The 22,088-nt window shown below is 34.3% G+C and overlaps 1 protein-coding gene across 1 annotated transcript in view; it reads left to right on the forward strand.

Annotated features, from left to right (window-relative positions):
• The first annotated feature begins 315 nt into the window (after positions 1-315).
• Positions 316-22,088, forward strand: part of LOC111888918 (uncharacterized) — a 29,581-nt gene continuing 7,808 nt past the window's right edge. The window contains exon 1 of the mRNA XM_023885054.1: positions 316-413. Coding sequence (XP_023740822.1) covers positions 316-413 — 98 coding nt within the window. The remainder of the gene's footprint in view (positions 414-22,088) is intronic.

Below are 22,088 nucleotides of genomic sequence, written 5' to 3' on the forward strand. Positions count from 1 at the left end.
TCAGTTCAAACTTACGGAATTGGTTCTCAAAGTTCTTTTGCAAGTGAAAAAGAAGAGAATCTATTATAAGGAGCATCACTCAATTTCATTAATACATCATAGATTCATCATCTTCTTCTTCTCATTCTCTTCTATATTGATCTGACATCATCCAATTGATTGGCATTCCGCACCATCAATTGGATCTGATTGATACTTAAGCAATTTTGGGGGCTTACAGTTATGGGCTGGGAAGCTCTGAAGGAGCTTATTATTGAGGAGTATTGCCCGAGGGGCGAGGTTCAGAAACTTGAATAAGAACTTTGGAGCCTAACCATGAAGGGCTCCAACATAGTTGCCTACATCGCCAAGTTCAGCGATCTGGTGGCTCTATGTCCTGGAGTGGTCCCTACTGAGGGAAAGAAGGTCGAGATGTACATTTGGGGGCTAGTGCCTCCATTTCAGGGGAATGTCTTAGCTTCAAACCCTACTACCTTCGACAGTGCCAAGCGATTGGCACAGCGGCTCATCGATCACGGAGTCCGCACACAGACAATGACAACAACCCTTGCCATCCCAGAACCATCAAAATCCACTAACAAGAAGCAAAAGTGTTGGGAAAATAAGAAGAAGGACAATACGGCGCAGAACTCTGCGAAGAAGCGGCAAGTCGTGGCTGTTCATGTCGCGATAGCATCTACAAGTGCGAATTTTTGATTCGAAGGGTCGAATTCTTGGGTCACGTGGTTAGTGAAGAGGGAATTCACGTGGACCCTTCCAAAATAAAGGTCATTGAGAACTCGTTCGCATCGAAGATGCCTACAAAAATTCGTCAATTTCTAAGCCTCACTGGCTACTATCGTAGGTTCATTCAGAACTTCTCTAGAATCACAAAACCGCTTACTACATTAACCCAGAAAGGCATGGCCTTTGACTGTGAATAGAAAAAAGAAAAGGCTTTCCAAATGCTGAAGCGAGCCTTATACATCGCACTGATACTATCCCTTCCCGAAGGGATAGAAGACTCCGTAGTTTATTGCGATGCATCCAACGAAGGGCTTGGTTGTGTTCTTATGCAACGAGGTAAGGTCATCGCCTATGCCTCAAGACAGTTAAAGACACACGAAGTCACCTACACCACACATGATCTTGAGTTAGGAGCAGTGATATTTGCTCTGAAGATCTGGAGACATTACCTGTATGGTACCAAAAGCACTATCTTTACAGACGACAAAAGCCTTTAACATATATTTGACCAGAAGGAGCTCAACATGAGATAACGACGGTGGGTCGAGCTACTCAATGACTACAAATGCGAAATTCATTATCATCCTGGTAAAGCCAACGTAGCAGCTGACTCCCTAATTCAGAAAGAATACTCTAGTTGTAGAGTCAAATCATTGACTGTGACTATCTATTCACATCTGTCCACACAAATTAAGGAGGCTCAGCTAGAAGCCTTGAAACCTGAAAATGTGGCGGGTGAATCCCTGAGAGGGATGGATAAAAACTTGGATGTCAAGGGTGGCGGAGCCTTGTATCTCATGGATCGAATCTGGACACCGAGGCACGGTGGTTTCAGAGACTTGGTCATGAACGAAGCGCATAACACTCGATATTCTGTCCTCCCAGGTTCAGATAAGATGTATCTGGATCTCAAAAAGTTATACTGGTGGCCTAACATGAAAGCAAAGATTGCTACCTTCGTGAGTAAGTGTCTTACTTGCGCCAAGGTTAAGGTCAAATAGCAGAAACGCTCAGGTTTATTACAACAACCGGAGATACCGAAATTGTCACACCCCGCTAAAGTGGAAACACGAGGCATGGAAGTATAAAGGGTTTCATAGCAAAAGTTAAAAGACAACACCAACCATAGTATTAAAAATCATTACAAATTTACAATGGGTTTGAACAACTTTTAAAAGAAATTACAATGTAAATTGAAATACAACACATGTGAATGCTCCTAAAAGTGAAGTGTCCCTAAGTGCCACTTACTCGATGATTCCTGAAAAAAGCATGTAAAACGAGCGTCAACTATAAAAATAGTTGGTGTGTACTCACAGATTAAAAATAATATTGGTTTCAAGAATCGAAATAAAATTGATAAAAGTTTTCGTAAATAAAAGTATATTGCTAAAATGAGTTTTCAAGAATCGAATTAATATTCGTTGTTACAAGGAGCAAACAATTTCATTGATAAAACAAGTATATAACTTTTCAGTAATAAAAGTTCGTTGCTACAATGAGTATACAAGTTTCGTTGCTAAAATTAGTATACAAGTTTCGTTGCTAAAATGAGCATACAAGTTTCGTCACTAAAATGAGTATACAAGTTTCGTCCCTAAAATGCGATGTAAGATTCGTATGTGCATCAAGTTTCCATTCATGAGTTCACAACCCAAGCCTAATGACCTAATCGTGCCCTATTGACTACTATATGTATCACAAACATAGTGTATAAAATGGTAATATGCACTCAAGCGAATCGTACGAGTGAGGAGTTGTCTACCTCCTAATAGCACTATCCATAATAACCATAGGCTCAAAAGAGTTAATGAGTTGTGTCTAGAGATTCCAGGGACTTAACCACGATACATTCCTCATGAATTAAAGTAACCCACACATACATACGAAATATAGCAACCAAGTTTCATACGAGTCAAAATAAATACAACGAACATAAAAAGTTTAGGACATGCTTTTCCACCCCAAAACATTTAAAAACCGAAAATAGGGGAGTGGTGAATACTCACAATGCATTGAGATGATGCAAATGGTGCCTTGAACTACGTTCCACGTGTAGCACTACCGATTCCTATAATAATGGTATTCGCTAGTGAGTCTCTAATCGAAATCTAACACTAGTATACTTACTACTACAATAGATATATGCGAATATTGTCTCAAAATTTAATATTGATAAGTTACAAACATTTTTCTGTGAAAATTAAATTTCAATGAATGAATTGTTATATAACAATTTAAGTGGCAAATTATCATTATTGAAATGTTAATATTTAACATTTTAAGAGGTGTTCTAATGATTAAATATTCAAAAACTAAATCAATTTAGTTCAAAATTTCCAAAACTTTGTATTTCAGTTTTAATTGAAGTCAAAGACCTTAAGATAAATTTTCTTGAATTTTTGATTTGTCTAACTATTTTTCACCATTTAATTCCTTGAATAATCATAAAATCATGGAAAAATAGTAAATTATCATGAAAAATTATTATAATTTTTGTGCAACCGTTTTACCATGTACATAATCTGGGAAAAACATGAATATGTGTTTTCAAAAAGTTTAACACAATTTTTCTAATTTTTGTGTATTTATTCTATAAAAATAGAAATAAATAGATAACAGTTTCAAAAATTCACAAAACCTTTTTTACAAGTGTTATTATTACACATACTTAAGCTGGGAAAAATATAAAAATGGATTTCTAAACTGTTTAACTTAATTTTATGATTTTTGTACATTTAAGTGTATTAAATCTTGGGAAAATAGAAGAAGAATAACATACAAAAGATAAATTTTCATGAATGTTGGATGAGTAAATCTGTATTTCTTGTTTTTAATCCATTATAAACACAAAAATCATGGAAAAATAGATATACATTTTGAAAATTTCCAAAATATATTTCTGAGTCTTAAATATAAGGTACAAGCTGCGAAAAATAAGAAATAATATTTTCGCATTCCCTAAAGTGGTTTTATGATTTATTGGAGCTAAATAAAAAGAAAATTAAAAACCATACTAAACACCTACAAAAATCAGTGAAACTTCATGAGAGATGTTTACTAAGTTAAAGGGTCGTCCACAAATATTTCCAGAATTTATTTACAAGTGTAACTATTTAATATATGCTTTAACACTCTATTTTCTTATTATTTTCATGTAAAAATAAAGAAAATATATATTGAGCTGAAAATTTCCAGAATGCATCTTCAAACAATTTAATAACAATGAATTTTTTTTTCTTATTTTTGATGTCGAAAAACATGCCTAAAGGCTCAAACAGTTATAGAGAAAACTTGATTCTTGTGATTTTGGTAAAGATTATTGATGTTACTTTGAGAATTTTTGCAACATGTTCCAAAGACTTTTGAATCAAGATCTTTTTATACCTCTTAATAAACTATGTTAAGTGCTCAAATTAATTTTTACTTGATTTTTAGTGATGAATAAGACCTTTGAGCATGCAATACAAAACTAGTATTCACAAAAAGGTGCTGATTGAGCAACAGTTTTGTAAAAATTGCTAAAAATCGAAATATTGGAATTTTCTAGTGAGGTCAGATGGGTTTGAAAGCTAACTAAAAATATTTTCAGAAAACGAATCTCGAATTTTGGTTAAGAAATGAGTAAGATATGGCAGCTTAAAGTCAGGTAAAGAAATCTGGCAGATTGCATGCATGATGATTGGTTAGAAAAGTGAGTTTTCATCATTTCTTTGAGTAAATCTTTTGAAATATTTTAAAGATATCATGATAAACTTATATTCTAGTCATGTTTCTAGAGATCAAAAGATTAAAACTTATCAAAATGTATACATGCATTTATGAACAAAATTTTGCTTCTAAAAAACTCTTAACTTGAGTTTGATGTTTTAATCCTTAAAATCGCTTTTTGCACTAAGATCATTAACATGCAACATTGTTTATCATACATGCATGGTGTTAAAACACATCCATGATGTTCTAAAAACCATTTTAACAAAAAGAAAATAAGTTTGAAGAATATAAAGAAGGACAAGAAGGAGAAAGTATAAGAAAATAGCAAAACTTGAAGGAAAAGTGAAGTAGAATGAAAGAAAATTTGGGATTACCTTCAAGATTACTTCAAATGATGAATATTTAGAGTTTAAGGTGTGTTCTTGGACCCATTTTTCTGTAACATTTCGTGGTTAGGGTGAGGGGAAGAGAGAAAATGTGATGGTGATGAAGAGTGTAAGAGAGAATGAAGAGGTGAAGTGTGGAGAGGTGAGAAATGATTCAAATGTTGGGGAAGAGAGATAATGGGAGAGAGAGGACGAATTTTAGGGGGGGGGGAGAGGCTCCCTCTCTCTTTTTTCTTTTATAAAAATTCAAATCTTTTATAAAAATATCCAACTTTTTATAAAATGTGCACCTTAACCTAGTTTTTATGCATAAAACTCTTGATTTTTGACTTATAAATCAAGGGTAAATGTTAATAACTAAATCTTTATTTTTCATTGATTGTATTTCATAATAATTATTATGATCAGATAATATTATAAGGTTCATAATTATTTTTATAGGATTTTTAAGGTTAAAGTTTATAAATATGAGTTTTTAGGGCTTTTAGGGTTTTTAGGGTTTTTTGGATTTTGCTAAACTTTAGATATCAAGGTAAATTGAATCTTTGAGACTTCAAATTATTTTTGTGTTTCCTAACTCTTATTCAAGTTAGAAATAATGTTTGTAATTTATTTTTATCGGTTTATTGGAATTCTATGTAGTGATTCCGAGATGCAAACGAAATTGAGTAATCAAGTATACTAGTCCTAGTCTTCAACTTTGACTTAAGTTCCAAAGAGACTAGGACCTAATTTCTACCACTAGGTCAAGTCCATGATATGTGTATATGATTCATGAAAAGGTGTTCGAGTCAAAGAGTGACCTAAATATGGATATTCACTACAGTTAAGTAGTTGTAGAATTCACATATCAATTTGAAATCTAAGTATACTATCCATTGATTCTAATTGTTTCCAAGTTTCTAGTAGGTTATAACTTAGTTTCTAGTTACTAAGTCTAGTATGTGTCGTGCCTACACGTACAACTAAGCTATCAAATCTAGAACCAACTCAAATTTTGACGGTTGTCACAAGAATGGAAGTGGGAGCGGATCACAATGGACTTTATAACCAAGATGCCCAAGACAACGGGTGGTCTCGATACCATTTGGGTGATCGTGGACATGTTAAAAAAGTCCGCACACATCCTGCCTATCAAAGAAACTGACAAGATCGAGAAACTAACAAGAACCTACATTAGGGAGATAGTATGACTGCATGGTGTTCCCATATTCATTATCTCTGATAGAGATAGTAGATTCACTTCAAGGTTCTGGCAATCGCTACAAGGTTCCCTAGGAACTAGGCTGGACATGAGTACAACCTACCATCCACAAATCGATGGACAAAGTGAGAGGACTATTCAAACTTTGGACGATATGTTGCAATCCTGTGTGATAGACTTTGGGAAGGCATGGGATACTCATTTACCCCTTGTCGAGTTCTCCTACAGTAACAATTATCACACAAGCATAAAGGTTGCTCCATTTGAAGCCCTCTATGGCTGAAAGTGCAGATCCCCTCTGTGTTGGGATGAGGTGGGTGACACCCAGTTAGCTAAAGGACGAGTTCCTGACAGCACTCTCACAGGTCCGAAAATCATTCGAGAAACGACAGAGAAGATCGTTCAGATTCGTGAATGATTGAAAGCCTCTAGAAACCGATAGAAAAGCTACGCAGACAAGAGAAGGAAACCTTTGGAATTCTAGGTTAGTGACCGTGTTCTATTGAAGGTCTCACCCTGGAAGTGCTTGATATGCTTCAGAAAGCGTAGGAAGCTAAATCCAAGATACGTAGGGCCTTTCAAGATTCTTGCTAGAATCTGCCTTGTAGCTTACAAACTCAAACTACCTCGAGAACTTAGTAACGTGCACCCTACTTTCCACGTTTCAAACCTGAAAAAGTGTCTATCGGACGAGACTCTTGTAATCCTACTCGATGAAATCGAGATCAACGAGAGCCTCAACTTCGTGGAAGAACCATTAGAGATCATGGACCCTGAGGTCAAGCAAACGAAGCAAAGCCATATCCCGATAGTGATGGTTCGCTGGAATGCCAAGCGGGGACCTGAATTCACTTGGGAGCGCGAGGATCAAATGAAATTGAAATATCCTCATCTTTTCCCTTAGTTTTCTGTAATTTCTTAAACAATTGGTTTAAGGTAGTTAGTACATCAGTAGTTACTTTATACAATACTACTGTACATCTTCATTTTCCTATTACATTCATATAGTGATCTTCTCAAATAAACGGTAATGTAAACTATTTTCTGGTAATGATAGTAATACACTTGGGAAAAGACTCACTTTTACAAAAGAATAAACATACAAAATAGTCGGGTCTTGGTAGAAGACTACTTTCCAATTTAGTAGAAAATATAGGATTTTCTAGGAAGTATACAATCATTTTCATCAAACATTCACAAACATTGTCATCAAACTTATACAAACATTTGACACTAAAATACTTAACTCACTAGCTTAAATGCTGATCTACTCTTTCAAAATAACTTGTATTCTCAGGTCACCAGTAGACAGGTACACTGGACCAGGTTTTGAGAATACGGAGCACATTCAAGACACGTGTTTTATTTTGATATATACATTTTTGGTGTCTTACAAATATATTCAGAACACACTTTTATTAAATTATATTATTAATGAAATGGATGATGTTGTTGCTTGTTTTACTATTGTGCATTGTTATGATATTGTACATGATGTCCTCTGCCCCCGAACGTTTCCGCCGTTTTGGTTTGGGGTGTGGCACAAAACATGCGTAAAAAGATATGTGCATAAACATAGCCAACTAATGACATTTTGTGAGCTAACAAAAAAGTGTCAAGTCCATTCCTAGAGGAACATTTAAAGGGGCCAAAAACTTCTTGTAATGTTGTTGTAGAAGCTCCCACTTGAGTAAACACCCATTGCTTGCAAAAGATAGGAAAAAATTGCTTGAGGGCTAAAATTCAGTAATTGTCGCTAAAAGTCCAACAACCCTTTGTTGGCGGCATTAGTGACACTTTTCAGAAAATGTCACTGAAAATCTTGCACACCTTTTAGACTCGAAAATTGCTCTTTTGTCTTCAAAAATGGTTCCAACTTCATTTCCTGTTACATTTTTGTACAAATAAATTAATTCTAAAAACTAATCTATTATTTATAAAAATAAACCAAGAAAATTAATCTATTTAATTATTACATACCATATGAATAAATAAATTATTACAACCATTTTATAAAACAACCAACACAACAACATAACAAACATAATGGTTCTTGGCTAGTTTATGCACATCATATACATCAACATACACATAAAAAAACCTTTGTTTTTCTAAGACAACTTTAAATGACAAAAGATGCATGAAACTTTTGTCACATAAAAAAATAACAATTATAAAGTTGTCATGGAAAATATGTATGAACTTATTTTTATACAAAAACAAGTTATCCATATCCTCTAAAAACTAAGATTTCCAAAAATCAAAAATCTAACCAAACTTGCAAGGTGGCTCTGATACCAAATGTTGGATTTTAATTCAAAAATAGTTTCATAAACTTGAAAAATATGGCAACGGAAGACTTTAATTTTTGAAATAACATAAAAATTTTATACCCACCAAGGATCTTCTTGCAAGTTATAGAATGATTTAAACACCAACCAAAGAAAGGATGAAGAAATAACAACATTTGTAGTTCTTTGGGTCCTCTTGGGAGGCTTGAAAGTTGATGAGGAATGTGGAACCTTTGAGACACCAACAATGACTCAACTTGATGTAGATGCTAGTCCAAAACTCTTAAACCCTTAAGGTTTAAGTTCATAACCAATATGAAATTAAAGAGGGCATGTGAAAGCAAGTAATCTCCAAGTCTTCAAAGCAAAACTAGAGAGAATGAGAGGGAAGAAACTAGTTTCAGCCACTAGTAGGGAAGAACAAATGGTGCACTCATTCAAGAGTGCAATCCTCTTATTTATATGCATAAAGTGAAGGTATTAACCATTAGGTCTTAACACTTTACTGTCACACCCCCAAACCGGAACGACGGAAACGTCCCGAGGTAGATGACTTCATGTACGGTATCATAACAATGGAATAATAGTAATCAAAGCAAACACAACTATCATATTTAAAATATATAATTTACATTATGTTTGAATCTTTGTTTGTTTGACATCAAAACTATAGCAAAAACTAAGATGTGACGCTACTATACTCCGTCTTCTCGAAACCTGTGTGGGTACCTATCTACTAGTTTCCTGAGAATACAAGTGGTTTTGGAAGAGTGTCAACATTTAAGCTGGTGAGTTCATAAGCATTTTTGTATGTAAAGGTATATTCTTTGTTCTTTGAAAATGTTGGTGTGTTCTTCCAGAAAATCCAACGTCTTCTTTATATATGCGTTATAGTCTTAGAACCTTTAAGACCAAAATGTATATGTTTTCTATGCTTAGGATTTGTAATAAGTTGTTTTATTTATTATAAGTAGTGTAACCCATACTGGTTCTTCCTATGATCACTTAGAGTGTACAAGTTTTATATAATCAAGATCGAATAGACAGTCGAATAAGTGATTCTGTTATAAGCCCACAACCAAACAAGGAACAAGAGTTAAGGCGGAATCACACATTCTAAGTCTAAATAATCTTAATTATATAAAACCCTAACGTATACGCTAAGTAATCATAGATTTAGCAATAGGGTCCTTAATAGCATACTAGTTTAATAAATATCGAATCGTTTAAATATATGTTTTTCCTGAATTGTCCGTTGTACTGTACTAGAAAAAATAGTGCACTGTAGTTGTGTTTGTATGTAACCGTTTTAAATGTATGTTTCTAGAAATGTAACCTGTGTTGTACTGGAAAATCATATAATGTAGTTTTATTATGAAGTAAAACTAGTTGAAGGTATGTTTGCCCCGTAAACCAAATGTAAAATTTATATCCTAATAAGACTATTTGAAAATATATTACTCCGTAAAATGTGTCATTGTTTTCTCCACGTGAGTTCTTATAACCATACTATGACCCAGTCATCCTGATACGACGTTCTTCATGTGTTAGAATGTTAACGACATTTGTCACCCCAGACCTGCCTGTCCAACTGTAGGTAACAGTCAGGGTGTTGGATTGTCAGTCCCATATATATATATATATATATATATATATATATATATATATATATATATATATATATACACACACACACACACACACACAAATATCTCGCTCTCCATACTAGAGATTCTAGTTATAACTCAAGACTTTCGTTGATACTTAGGTAAGTACTTCAAGACGGGTCTCACATATTTATTGATTTAACGAGTTTACGAGTAATGAAATGAAAAACCCTTTAGCAAATGAAAATATAAATTTCCCATAGAAATTTCTAAGTGCAATAATATTGGAAAATGACCCATAAACTATACCTATTATAGTTTATAATGTATGTTCTGTTGAAATGAGAAAACCTTTGTATTTTTAACAAACTTTAAATGTTCATGAATTTGAGATAAAGATATTTCGTGTATTTTAATGTTTTTGTACAAACGGTAGTAAAATACGTGTAATCATATTTTATTTTAGACACAAGATTTCTTGTGTTTTACTTGTATTCCCTCCTTTAAAACATAGACAAATCATGGAAAAAAATATAGGGGTATGAACTCACCTTATATGTATTTGCGGTTTGATAACAAAATGAGGGTGATAACCTTCAAGCTAGGAATACTTGAAAGTGATTGTATCATAAGAGTTTTAACACATACTAATGTGTGAATAAGATGGATTATCATGAAATGTTTGTAAAAGCACTAGAGTATTTAGAACTTACAATGATCTTCAATGATAATACTTGAAGAATATAGCATCTTGGGAATTATTGATGATGAAGTGTAAATATGTTAATTGTGAATGGTTTTGATTGTGGTCTCTAATTTGTGTTTTATATAGGGGAATAAGAGGAAATGGAGTGAAAGTGAGTTGATGTTTACCTTGGTATGTGCACTTATCACATTGGGAAGGCATTTTCAACCAATCAAGTGACACCATTTGACTAAAAAGATGATGATTTTGGCCCTACTAAGGGTGATTTCCGTCCTAGCATGACCTAAATCACCTTGTATACCCTACATAAAGTAGATTTCGGTCTAAGCGTTATGTAAGAAAGGGATTTCGGTCTTAATGGGCCTTAAACAAGGTGTTTTCAGTCTTGTGGTGGATCTTTGAGGGTGATTTCGATTTTACACAATTGAAATCCCAAAGATAGTGGGCCTTACAACTGAAAACTCAAAGGCATGGCACATGAACATGCTTTTATGTTAAAACCATTTGATTCTTGTTTGACTTGGTTGACTCTTTTTAACTTGGTTTGTCTTAAACGTTCTTATGTTGATTGTGTTTCCAAAGTTTCTTTACCACATGGTTTTCAAAGCATATATTTATATATCAACTTATATAAGCATTCCATTTTGGTTTTCAAAGTTCTATTGCATCAAAGTTATGTTTGCGAATTCACATGTACATGGTTAAAGTTTAGACCTTGTTTGTTCTAGAATTTTTCCAGTTTTCAAATTTAAGCACATATGTCCCCATGTGATAAACATGTCTCCCATGCTTCATTACTTTTGAATAAACTAATGGAAAGCCCATACTTTTCATCTTTTTATGCAAATTTTGAAATTTATATATAAAAGAGAAAAGTTAGTTTAAATTTTATAAACTCAAGGTCTATAAAATATAAACTTCGTCTTTTGAGTAAAAGACAAAAAAGTTTCAATTAGTCCAAAAAGTTGTACACAACTTATTAATTCATACCATATGAATTATGTAATGTTACTTACCAATGAAAATAATTATTTCCATGAAAAAATAATTTCTAATTTAATTATAAGAGTTTTATTGAATATTTATTAAAATCAATTTCTAATAAATAATCAATTTTATCAAGTTGCTGTTAGTGTGACCCATTAGTATCATATGTTATTTAGAAATATCACTTTAATATGACTATTGAGCATATTAGAACTTTCATATAAATATGCTTATTTTTAAGCATATAGAGGCATTAAAATATTTTTTAAAATGTGCATGTGCATATGCATATGTTTTTTTTAAATGTGCATATACAGAAAAAAATATGAATATGCATTTGAAATTCATTTGTTGAAAAATTCATTTTTAAATGTTAATTTTGAAATATAATGAATATTTTCATTGATTTGAAAAAAAATATTTTTTATTGTTTTTATTATTTTTTTAGAATTAGTGAAAATATTTCCTATATTTCGAAATTAATTTTTGATTTTTTTTTTCTAAAAAATTGCATTTTGTTTGCATATTCATATTTTTTTGTTTCATGTAGTCATTGTGTACTGTGAAATCGATTTTAAGAAACTATGTAGTAAACATATGCATCAATCTAATGCATATGTATAAAGACCAGAAAAGAAATTTGTTAATTAGTTATATCAAATACAAATTATATAATTATATTATATGTTATCTACTTATTTTAGTTACCAAATGCAGGCTACAAATTTACAATCAACCAATGCACTATACATTGAACTAATGCAACTATGCATAGAACATATGCATAGGTTACAAACTATGAATGCAAAATGACAACTTCAATGTAACATCTTGTTTTGAGGTACTTTCACTTTTGACCCTTATATTGAGATTTGTTACATTTTGGTCCTTAAAATGTAAGATTTGTGGCTGGGAGGGGCTAACATTGACATTTATGGAATTGTGGGGCGGAGCCAAGTACGCTGAGCATACGGGGTGAATTCCTAAACTCTAATATTTTGTCACACCCCGCTAAAGCGAAAATATGAGTCGTGGAAGTACAAAGGGTTTCATAACAAAAGATAAAGAAAACACCAACCACGGTATTAAAAGCATTATAATTTACAATGGGTTTGAACAACATTTAAAAGAAATTACAATGTAATTGAAAAACAAAACATGTGAATGCTCCTACAAGTGATGTGTCCCCAAGTGCCATCTTATAGACGAGTTCCTGAAAAAGCATGTAAACTGAGCGGTCAACTACCAAAATAGTTGGTGAGTACTCATAGGTTTATAACATTATATAGTTTGAAATTATGAAAATCAGAATATTGATAACAATTTCCATAAACACGTGTTCGTTGCTAAAATAAGTAAATAAGTTTTCATGAATAGAAGTTCGTTGGTAAAACGAGTAATAAAGTTTCCATAAATAGAAGTTTGTTGCTAATATGAGAAACAAAGTTTGTTGCTCAAATGAGTAAACATGTTCACTGCTACAAAGGGCAAACAAGTTCGTTGATACAAAGATCAAACAAGTTCATTGCTACAAAGAGCAAAGAAGTTCATTGCTAAGACAAGTAAATAAGTTTCCAGTAATAAAAGTTCGTTGCTATAATGAGACACAAAGTTTGTATGTGCGTAGTGATCAAATCATGAGTTCACAACCCAAGCCTAAGACTGAATGACCTCTTGAATGCTATGTTTATCACTAACATAGGGAGAAATAATGGTAAAATGCACTCAAGAGAATCGTGCGAGTGAGGAGTTGTCTACCTCCTAATAGCGCTATGCATAATGATCATGGGCTCAAATGAGTTAATGAGTTGTGCGAACTGATTCCAGGGACATAAAAGTGATTCCAGGAACTTAACAATTAATGAAAATTCCAAATCTTTTTGTAAATGTGACAACCCAAAGTTTATTCCGTTACATTACCCCGTTTCCGTTAACGGAATATTCCGCGTTATAAAAGTTCCGTTAATTTGAAGTCGTGAAATAAATAAATGTTTTGTTTATTTATATTCCATGTCGTTATTCATTGTAATAAGATAAAATAAAATCTCATAAATTACATTTCCATATTAATTTGGAAAAAGTTAATTTTATTACGACCACTAAATCGGGTGCGGCCAAAAGCCCCGTTTAACGGCAGTATTGGGTAGATTTCCACTGAGCTTCAACTCAAGCCCCTATATAAGAGGGAGTGGACTTCATTCCACCCTTTTTCACCATCTCTCTATACTCTCTCTCATAAAAGCTCGATTTCGCCTCAAATCCGCAAGTTTCCGCCACCAAAACGTAAGATCTTCTACCCTAACTTGTTCTAAACATCATTGGTTGAGGCTTTAACCCAAAAATCGAACATATAGGTTGTTAAAGAGGAGTTTACGGCCTAAGAACCTCCTTAGGCCGTAAACCCCTAATAAGAGGCCAAAATGACCCAAATTTGTCCCTAAAAGCTTGGAAACTAATTGGGGATTTAGCCTAGGAGTGTTTGCACCTTAAAACAATCAATTTTGGGGCATAAAAGAGGGTTTACAGCCCAAGCACATGCTTAGGCCGTAAACACCCTCTAAACTTGTAAAATCAAGTTCCAAACACTCCCAAACCACCCTTAGGCTTAATACACAAATTAGGGATTGCTATTTCGGGTTTAGAACAATTAAACACATAGATTTGAGGTGTGAAATGGAGTTTATGGCCCAAGCACATGCCTAGGCCGTAAACACCTCCAAACCATGTCAAATGGTAGTTTTAATTCCCCCCAAATGGCCTTATACTTCATTATAAATTACTAGGATTGAAACTAGGGCCTTAAACTTCCATAAAGTTAAGGGGTAGGAGTTCACGGCCGTGAACTCCCATAGGGATGGTTCATGGGCCGTAAACTCCCATTTGGTCCCTTTAAAAGCCTTAAATCCACTCATACATTTTAGATTTGGACCTAGGAAAATTCCACGATCAATATAAGGCCTTTAAGCATCCTAGAACACCCTCACCATGTGTTTACGGCCGTAAACTTATGGGGAGTTGTCCCAGGGCCGTGAACTCTATATATAGAGTTTACTCTTGGAGAGTAAACTCCATTCCTAGGCCATTCAAGCCCTTAAATGTTACCCGGGACACCCCAAACACTCAATCAAAGTGTTTTCCGCACTTTAGGATGCGTATACTTGTTTAATTGGTATTATATATACTAATTGTATGTAAACATAAGTTATCATATGTTAATAGGTCACTAAGTGTGTCCAAGTCTTTACTTGACACTGAGCACCCGACCGGCACCTTCGTCGGATCCACTTACATCAGGTGAGTTCATACCCCTGAATGAACCTTTTAAATGTTTTTACATGTTTTATAAGGGGGGGGGGATACAAGTTAAACATGCCAGTTATCATAACAATCACATGTGATTGATAACCCGCATGCACAAGGATTTACCACACTGTAAACTGTTCTACCGAGTAGGATACTATAAATGGTTTTCTAAAATGTTTTCACTTGTTCCAAACTTTTACTTATGCTGTTTTACCAAAGTTCATTTTAAACTGGTTTATGAAAGGTTTCCAAAGAATTTCTAAAGGTTTTCAAACTTATTTTAACAAAGAATACTAAGTTGCGATTTTCTTAATGTATAAAGGTTTTCCAAAGTTTCTTCTATGTTTTTATACTCCTACTTGGCTAAGATACCACTGCTTCACTTTTACTTAGTTTAAACTCTTACTTGATAACGCTTTTACTTCGGGATACGCTTATACTTGTTATCACTTTTACTTCACTTATACTTATTACGCTTTTACTTCACTTATACTTGTTATCATTCCTACTTCACTTATACTGGTTAACACTCCTACTTCACGATACGCTCCTACTTCACGATACGCTCCTACTTCACGATATACTCCTACTTCACGATGCGCTCCTACTTCAAGATGCGCTTATACTTCACGATACGCTTCCACTTGTTAAACACTTAAACATAGTTAGATGTATGTCTGGGCTTGTATAGATGCATATAAATAATGATTGAAGGACTTAGGATGGCTTGTTCGCCCTATTTCCTTTTCTTCGTTCAGATGTGGTCTGGTGGGATCGGATATCCGTCCGACGGTCGTTTGATCATTAGTTATATATTATGTATACAAGCATAGACATATAGGTTTACACTAGTCAGTCCAATTGTGAGTCTCTATCACTTGTCCAGTATTTTACATTAAATCTCAGTATAGGAGATACATCCTCAGTACACGGCCTTCTCCGTTGTCAAGTTGGTAACCAGAGTCTCTTGTAAGGAGAGCGGACATTGTGTGTATAGATCTATATGGGATTGACACCCCAGCACCCTGACTGCTAGCAACAGTCCACGGCCTACCAAGCCAAGGGGTGACAAATGTCATATTTTATACCGACGCTTGCAGGGCGTCAGGATTCTCTAGTGTCGATCAGTATGGTTATGAGTATCTCGAGGTTACCTTATAATTCATGGCTTTAAGGTAACGGGTTTTTACACAGTATTCACTGTATTCACTGTGTTCACTGTTTTTAGACCTTGCTAGACGTATCATTCAGTTGACACTGTCTGGGGTCAGTTCTCACTGTTTTTAGACCTTGCTAGACGTATCATTCAGTTGACACTGTCTGGGTCAGTTCTCACTGTTTTTGGACCTTGCTAGACGTATCATTCAGTTGACACTGTCTGGGGTCTATTCTCACTGTTTTAGGCCTTGATAGACGTATCTTTCATTTGCAACTGTCTGGGGTCTGTGTCTCCTTTTGTTAGACTAAGTCAGGCGTACCGTTCTTTTGATACTCTCTTGGAGTCTATGAATTCTTTTTGCCTTAGTCAGTAGTCCTCACTGCTGAGGCATATGTTATTTTTCCCTTATATTCTTCTATTTTCTTTAAAGTCAAACACCGTATTTTGATAACAATAGTATTTAAGGGAAAACTAATTTTACCACATAACTCTGACCAGTCTTGGTAGAAGACTGCTTTTCAATAAAGAAAATATAGGATTTTCTGGAAAGGACTCTATTTCATTGTATACTTAAAAAGTACTACTTATATAAAGTTATTTGTATAAAATGTCACTAAATGCTTATGAACTCACCAACATTTGTAAAAATGCTGATACTCGCTTTTCAAATAACTTGTATTCTCAGGTCAGCATTAGACAGGTACATTCCCGGAGCTGTTGATGAAGATAGCTTAGTGCTAAGCTGTACCTATATATCTACTTGTATTACTTTGATGTATTGTAATGTAAACCATGTAAAACTATTACTATTAATGCAATGCTTGTTGTACTTTGATTACTATAATGAATGTGTTGTGATACTTGACATGACGTCATCCACCCCAAAACGTTTCCGCCGTTCCGGTTTTGGGGTGTGACAGTAATATATTTATATATATATATATATATATATATATATATATATAAACTTGTAAAAATACTCAAAACATTTTGTGCCACTGTTATTTAACATATATAAGCTGAGAAAAATATCAAAGTTGGTTTTCAAACAGTTTAACTATTTTTATTTTTTTTATTCATTTAACTAAGCATTATTAAACATTTAAATAAGCATTATTAATTCGTGAAAAATTATTAAACAGTAGGTAAAATTCACTAAACTTTTTATTTATGATTTATATGTAATATATGATATTCTAACGAAGTTTTTGGATAAGTGCAACTATTTTTCATCAATTTAATCCCTTAAACATTCATTAAATTGGGAAAAAGAAGAAATTGTCTTGGAAAAATATGGAACATTTTTCATGGAGTCTTTATGATGTCTAAAAGATGAGAAAATTATGAAATATGGCTTTAGACATTCATAACTGTATTTTGCTATTTATTTCTCTTCAACAAAAATAAATTAGAAATCAATAGAAAACAGCCTTAGAAATTCATACAATTTCATGAATAGTCTTTACTTAGTTCATAGGTGATATCTGAAATTTACCATAATTTATTAACTATCAAAGCATTTTATATTAATTATTGCTCTATTTTCTTGCAAAAAGTACAATTAATCGAGAAAAACAATTTATTTTCTGAAAATTTCTAGATCATCTTATTTTGTTGTTTAGATTCTGGGAACAATTGGATTTGAGCAGAAAAGAAGTTTTATATATTTATTTATGAATAAATCCTTTATAAGCATTCTTAACAATGTACTTTGATCATCAAGCCTTTAATGTCCCCAAAATAATGAACCAACTAGTGATCAACAATATGAACAAGCGAAACGATAAATCAAGAAGGAGAAGAAGCAAGATTAATCCAAATTGCACATGATTTCTTTTGAATGAATCGTCAGGTACAATGGACACAATACACACACTGATGATTGAAAACAGCCAGCTGTCATCTAGCAGCCTATAACACTATTTATAGGGAACGGTAGCAGCAAACATGTAACACCCGTGTTTCCAGGATAGGCATTAATGATGATAAAATATTCTAGGTCAACCTTTGTAACTCATTTTGAAGAAATGAAGAGGAAATATGTGATTATTATTTGAATTATGTGTTCTATGCTTAATTATTAGGATTTAATTAATTAAGATTAAAATAAGCGTCGAAAATAAATATTAGATAAACCTAATATCTATGAAGGAAGTTGTAGTGGTCGTGACAAGGAGTCCGGATATATAAAGAATACCGAAATCCTAGTTATAACGTAGAAGTTATGACCTGTTGAAGTTTCGCGACAAAACCGGCACGGCGCCGAATGACGTAAAAAGTGAGTGTTTGATAAACTACTTTTTAGCCTTTGTGATCTAAATGAAAGTCGTAGTGTTCGTTAAACCGAGAGTATGCATAAAAAGAACGCCCAAATCTGACCTCGTATGACAAAGTTATGATTTTTCTAAGTTTCAACTTAGTAGTAGACAGCTAAAAAGTCGAATTCTAGATTGATTGATTTTTAGCCGACACAACCTAAACGATAATCAAATGTCTCGTCACTAGTAGTACAACGGTAAAAAGACAGAAGAAAACGGACATCGGATGAAGAAGTTATGAATTTTTAACGGATTTCCTGTCCCAGTCTGTTAAAAATAATAATATTAAAATTAAATCAAAATTAGCCGAGAAAGTCTAAACGAAAGTTGTATAGCATAATTTTGTCTACGCATGCATATAAAGAACGTCGAAAACGGATCTCGTATCCGAAAGTTATGGATTTTAGAAGTTCGGGACACAAAAATCGAGAAAAACACGAAATCCGAGGAATTTCGCAAGGTTAGACTTCGACACCATCACCCTCGCTCGTAGCATGCCACGTGTCCGAATTGTTGAGTTATCTAAGGCCAGCTGGCGAGGCGTGTCACACCATCCTCGCACCAAAGGCTCGACCAATCAGAAGCTGCCCCGTGTCCGACTCGTAGCGCGTCCGAAGCCAACTGTCCGTCGCGTGTCGCAACCCTCGCATCTGAGGCTTCGTTCTAATTAGAAGCCGCCACCTGTCCTTCCCGGTGTTGACCTGCGAAGCGAGCCACCTGGAACCTCGCATGCGAGCCGCGTGTTCGCTTATCCTCCCCCTCGGTCCGAAGCTCGACCCTATAAATAGAAGGGTGCGAGACCTCCCGGGTAACTTTGGAAATTTGCCATTTTCACCCCTAATTTCATACTTTAGCTATTTCCACTTCCCCCAAAGCCCTGGTATCATACCAAACACCCGAAATACGTCCCGAAGTACCCGAGAAGCTCGAGAAATTTATCTTTTCGGTTTGAAGCTCCAACCTTACAGGATCCGGTTTTCAATAAAACGTCCCGGTTTTATCGTAAACGATTGTTTCAGGAAACGAAGTGCTGCCCAATTATCGTTAAATCATGTGAGTGTATAGTCACTTTCATCTTACACATAGATATGAAGTATTTTATATAAAATACGTGCTATATGAATATATAATGTTTGTTTATTTGAAATGGATGTTGAAGGAATGATTTATACAGGTTTTTAAATAATTTAAACTGTATATGTTTTTTTTATCTACAAAAATATTGGGTAAAACATGCGTAGATGAAATATTTGGTGTGTGATGAAAGATGAGTTGGATAAATGAGATGATCGGCGATATAGATCATGAGATGAGGGTGAGTGGTGAAATATGAGAGAAGCACTTATCCAAACATTGGCCCCCATCATTCAACCAAGTATGGATGACAACCATGGACTATTCTAGATGATATGTGGAACACTTGCAGGCTCGTAACCTATAAGTGTCTGAACTATATGTTCATCAGTTGTACTCTAAAAACCCATTGACATGTATTGCAAAGGGATTCCCGTGAATAATATTGTCGATAAATAAGAGCTATGGACTTAGCACATGTTGTATAAACCCTGGCAGCTATGGACTTAGTGCCTATTGTATAAACCCTGGCGACGATGTGACTTCGTGCCTATTCCTTTGGTTACCTTGGCAACTATGGACTTAGTGCGTGTTGTCTAAACCCTGGCGACGATGTGACTTCGTGCCTATTCCCTAGGATGAATCCTTAGGAATGAATGATAGTTGATTCTTAGGGTAAATCCTTAAGAAATAAATAAGATAATGGGGTTGGGTAATTTGGTTCATTGTTTGATGTTTAAGCATAATAAATTTATTTATTTTGGGTTGAAAACCCTATATGCTCACCAGGCTCCCAAGCCTGACCCACTCAGTTTGTTTGTATCACAGGTATCGATACGAAGCTACTTTACGCTGAGAGATTAAAAGAGATGTAGATCACTAGTGTAAGTGAATGTAAGTTCTGTTTATGCTTGTGTTTCTGTATTGATGATGACATCCCAATGGTTTAAGTAAATAAAATACATTTCCTCGGAAATGATTTGATAATATAATTATCATGTTTTTATGGGAACAAATTCCACAACATCTTTTAAAAGGAGGACTCTGATTTTATTTTAAAAGCATAAATTAAATCTCTCTTTTCTGGACGAGAAATTTGGGGATGTCACAAAACAGTTTACAACCGAAAACACTATAGGACCGAAAACGTTCCGTTTTCGTCCACCCAACCAAAAACCCATAAACAAGCCCTAAACATAAAAGAAATGCCTATAAAACATATATGCCTATCACAAACCAACAAATTATGTCCTAACACTATGTGTTAGTGATATGTTAGATCTATATGACTACATGTATAGGCTAGCGATTGATTAGTATGCTATATGTTGATATGAGATGGTGTACCGGGTTGAGGCGGTCTTGCTTTGTGTTAAAGTCCAAGATACGTAGAGCGGTTCGGATATACTAAAGGTATGCAAGGCGGACCAGGCTGAAGGCCCAAAGAGTAGTCCAGATAGGTTGAAGGCCCAGTGAGGCGGTCCAGTCATCCTGAAGGATCTGTATGCATGCGGTTGTTTGTTATGTTTATGCGGTGGTACTTTAGGGGAACTAACTAATCGTTAGCTTACAGTTTTAGTTTTCTTTTAGGTACTTCTGAGGACCGTGGCAAGGCGAAGGCGTAACCTTAAACATCCGTAGTTTATGTTGATCGGATATTGGGAGACTCTGATTTCTAATAATGTTTTGAAAATAATTGTCACACCCCAAAATATTTTAGTATTTAAAAGTATATATTCTTGGTCAGAGTGTTTTAGTCACGAAGTGTTTATAGTTCGTATATCTTTTATTGGTTGATATACTTGATTCACTATAAATAATGATCTGATACCAATCTGTCGCACCCTAAAACCGAGAACGGCGGAATACGCCCTAGGGTGGAGGACGTCATGTACAGTATCATAACAATGCATAATAGTAAAAACAAGCAACAACATCCACTTCATTAGTATAGTAATTGTAATACAAGCATGTTCTGTACAGTTTGTAGACACCAAAAAAGTATAATAAAAAATAAAGAGGAGTCTTGTGTGCGCTCCGTCTTCTCAAAAGCTGCATCTGTACCTGTCTATTGCCGACCTGAGAATACAAGTTATTTTGAAAACAAGTATTACCATAAGCTAGTGAGTTCATAAGAATTCAGTGTCATTGCTTGTATAAAAGTGTTTAAAATCGTGTAACATGAAAGTTGTTATCAAGTTTAAAAATAGTGTGAATCTCTAGAAAATCCTATATTTTCTAATATAAGTAGTCTTCTGCCAAGACTTGGTTACTTGCAAGTTTGATCCTTTGAGTGTGTAAAAGTTTTCCCAATTAGACTCTTAAATATAAAAATATAGTTTGGACTTCAATTGAACAAAGTAAATGGGAAAATAATGTATTATTCGAGCAGTGTTACTGCCGACGGGATGGTAAATAACCACAGACTCTAGGTAGTGATATGTATTTAATACACCTCGGGGAGTCTACTTTACCTTTAATTTGTAATTTGTTAGTTTAGGGTTCCGAATGTGAATCTGTATGTAACCATGCGGATAGGCGATTGAATGTATCATGACCCTCCAGGTCATATGTAGTGTGGTAGCATGTTATCATCCCTGGGCCTAGTCGGCT

This window comes from Lactuca sativa, chromosome 2 (assembly GCF_002870075.4).
Source record: "Lactuca sativa cultivar Salinas chromosome 2, Lsat_Salinas_v11, whole genome shotgun sequence".
Taxonomy (NCBI): domain Eukaryota; kingdom Viridiplantae; phylum Streptophyta; class Magnoliopsida; order Asterales; family Asteraceae; genus Lactuca; species Lactuca sativa.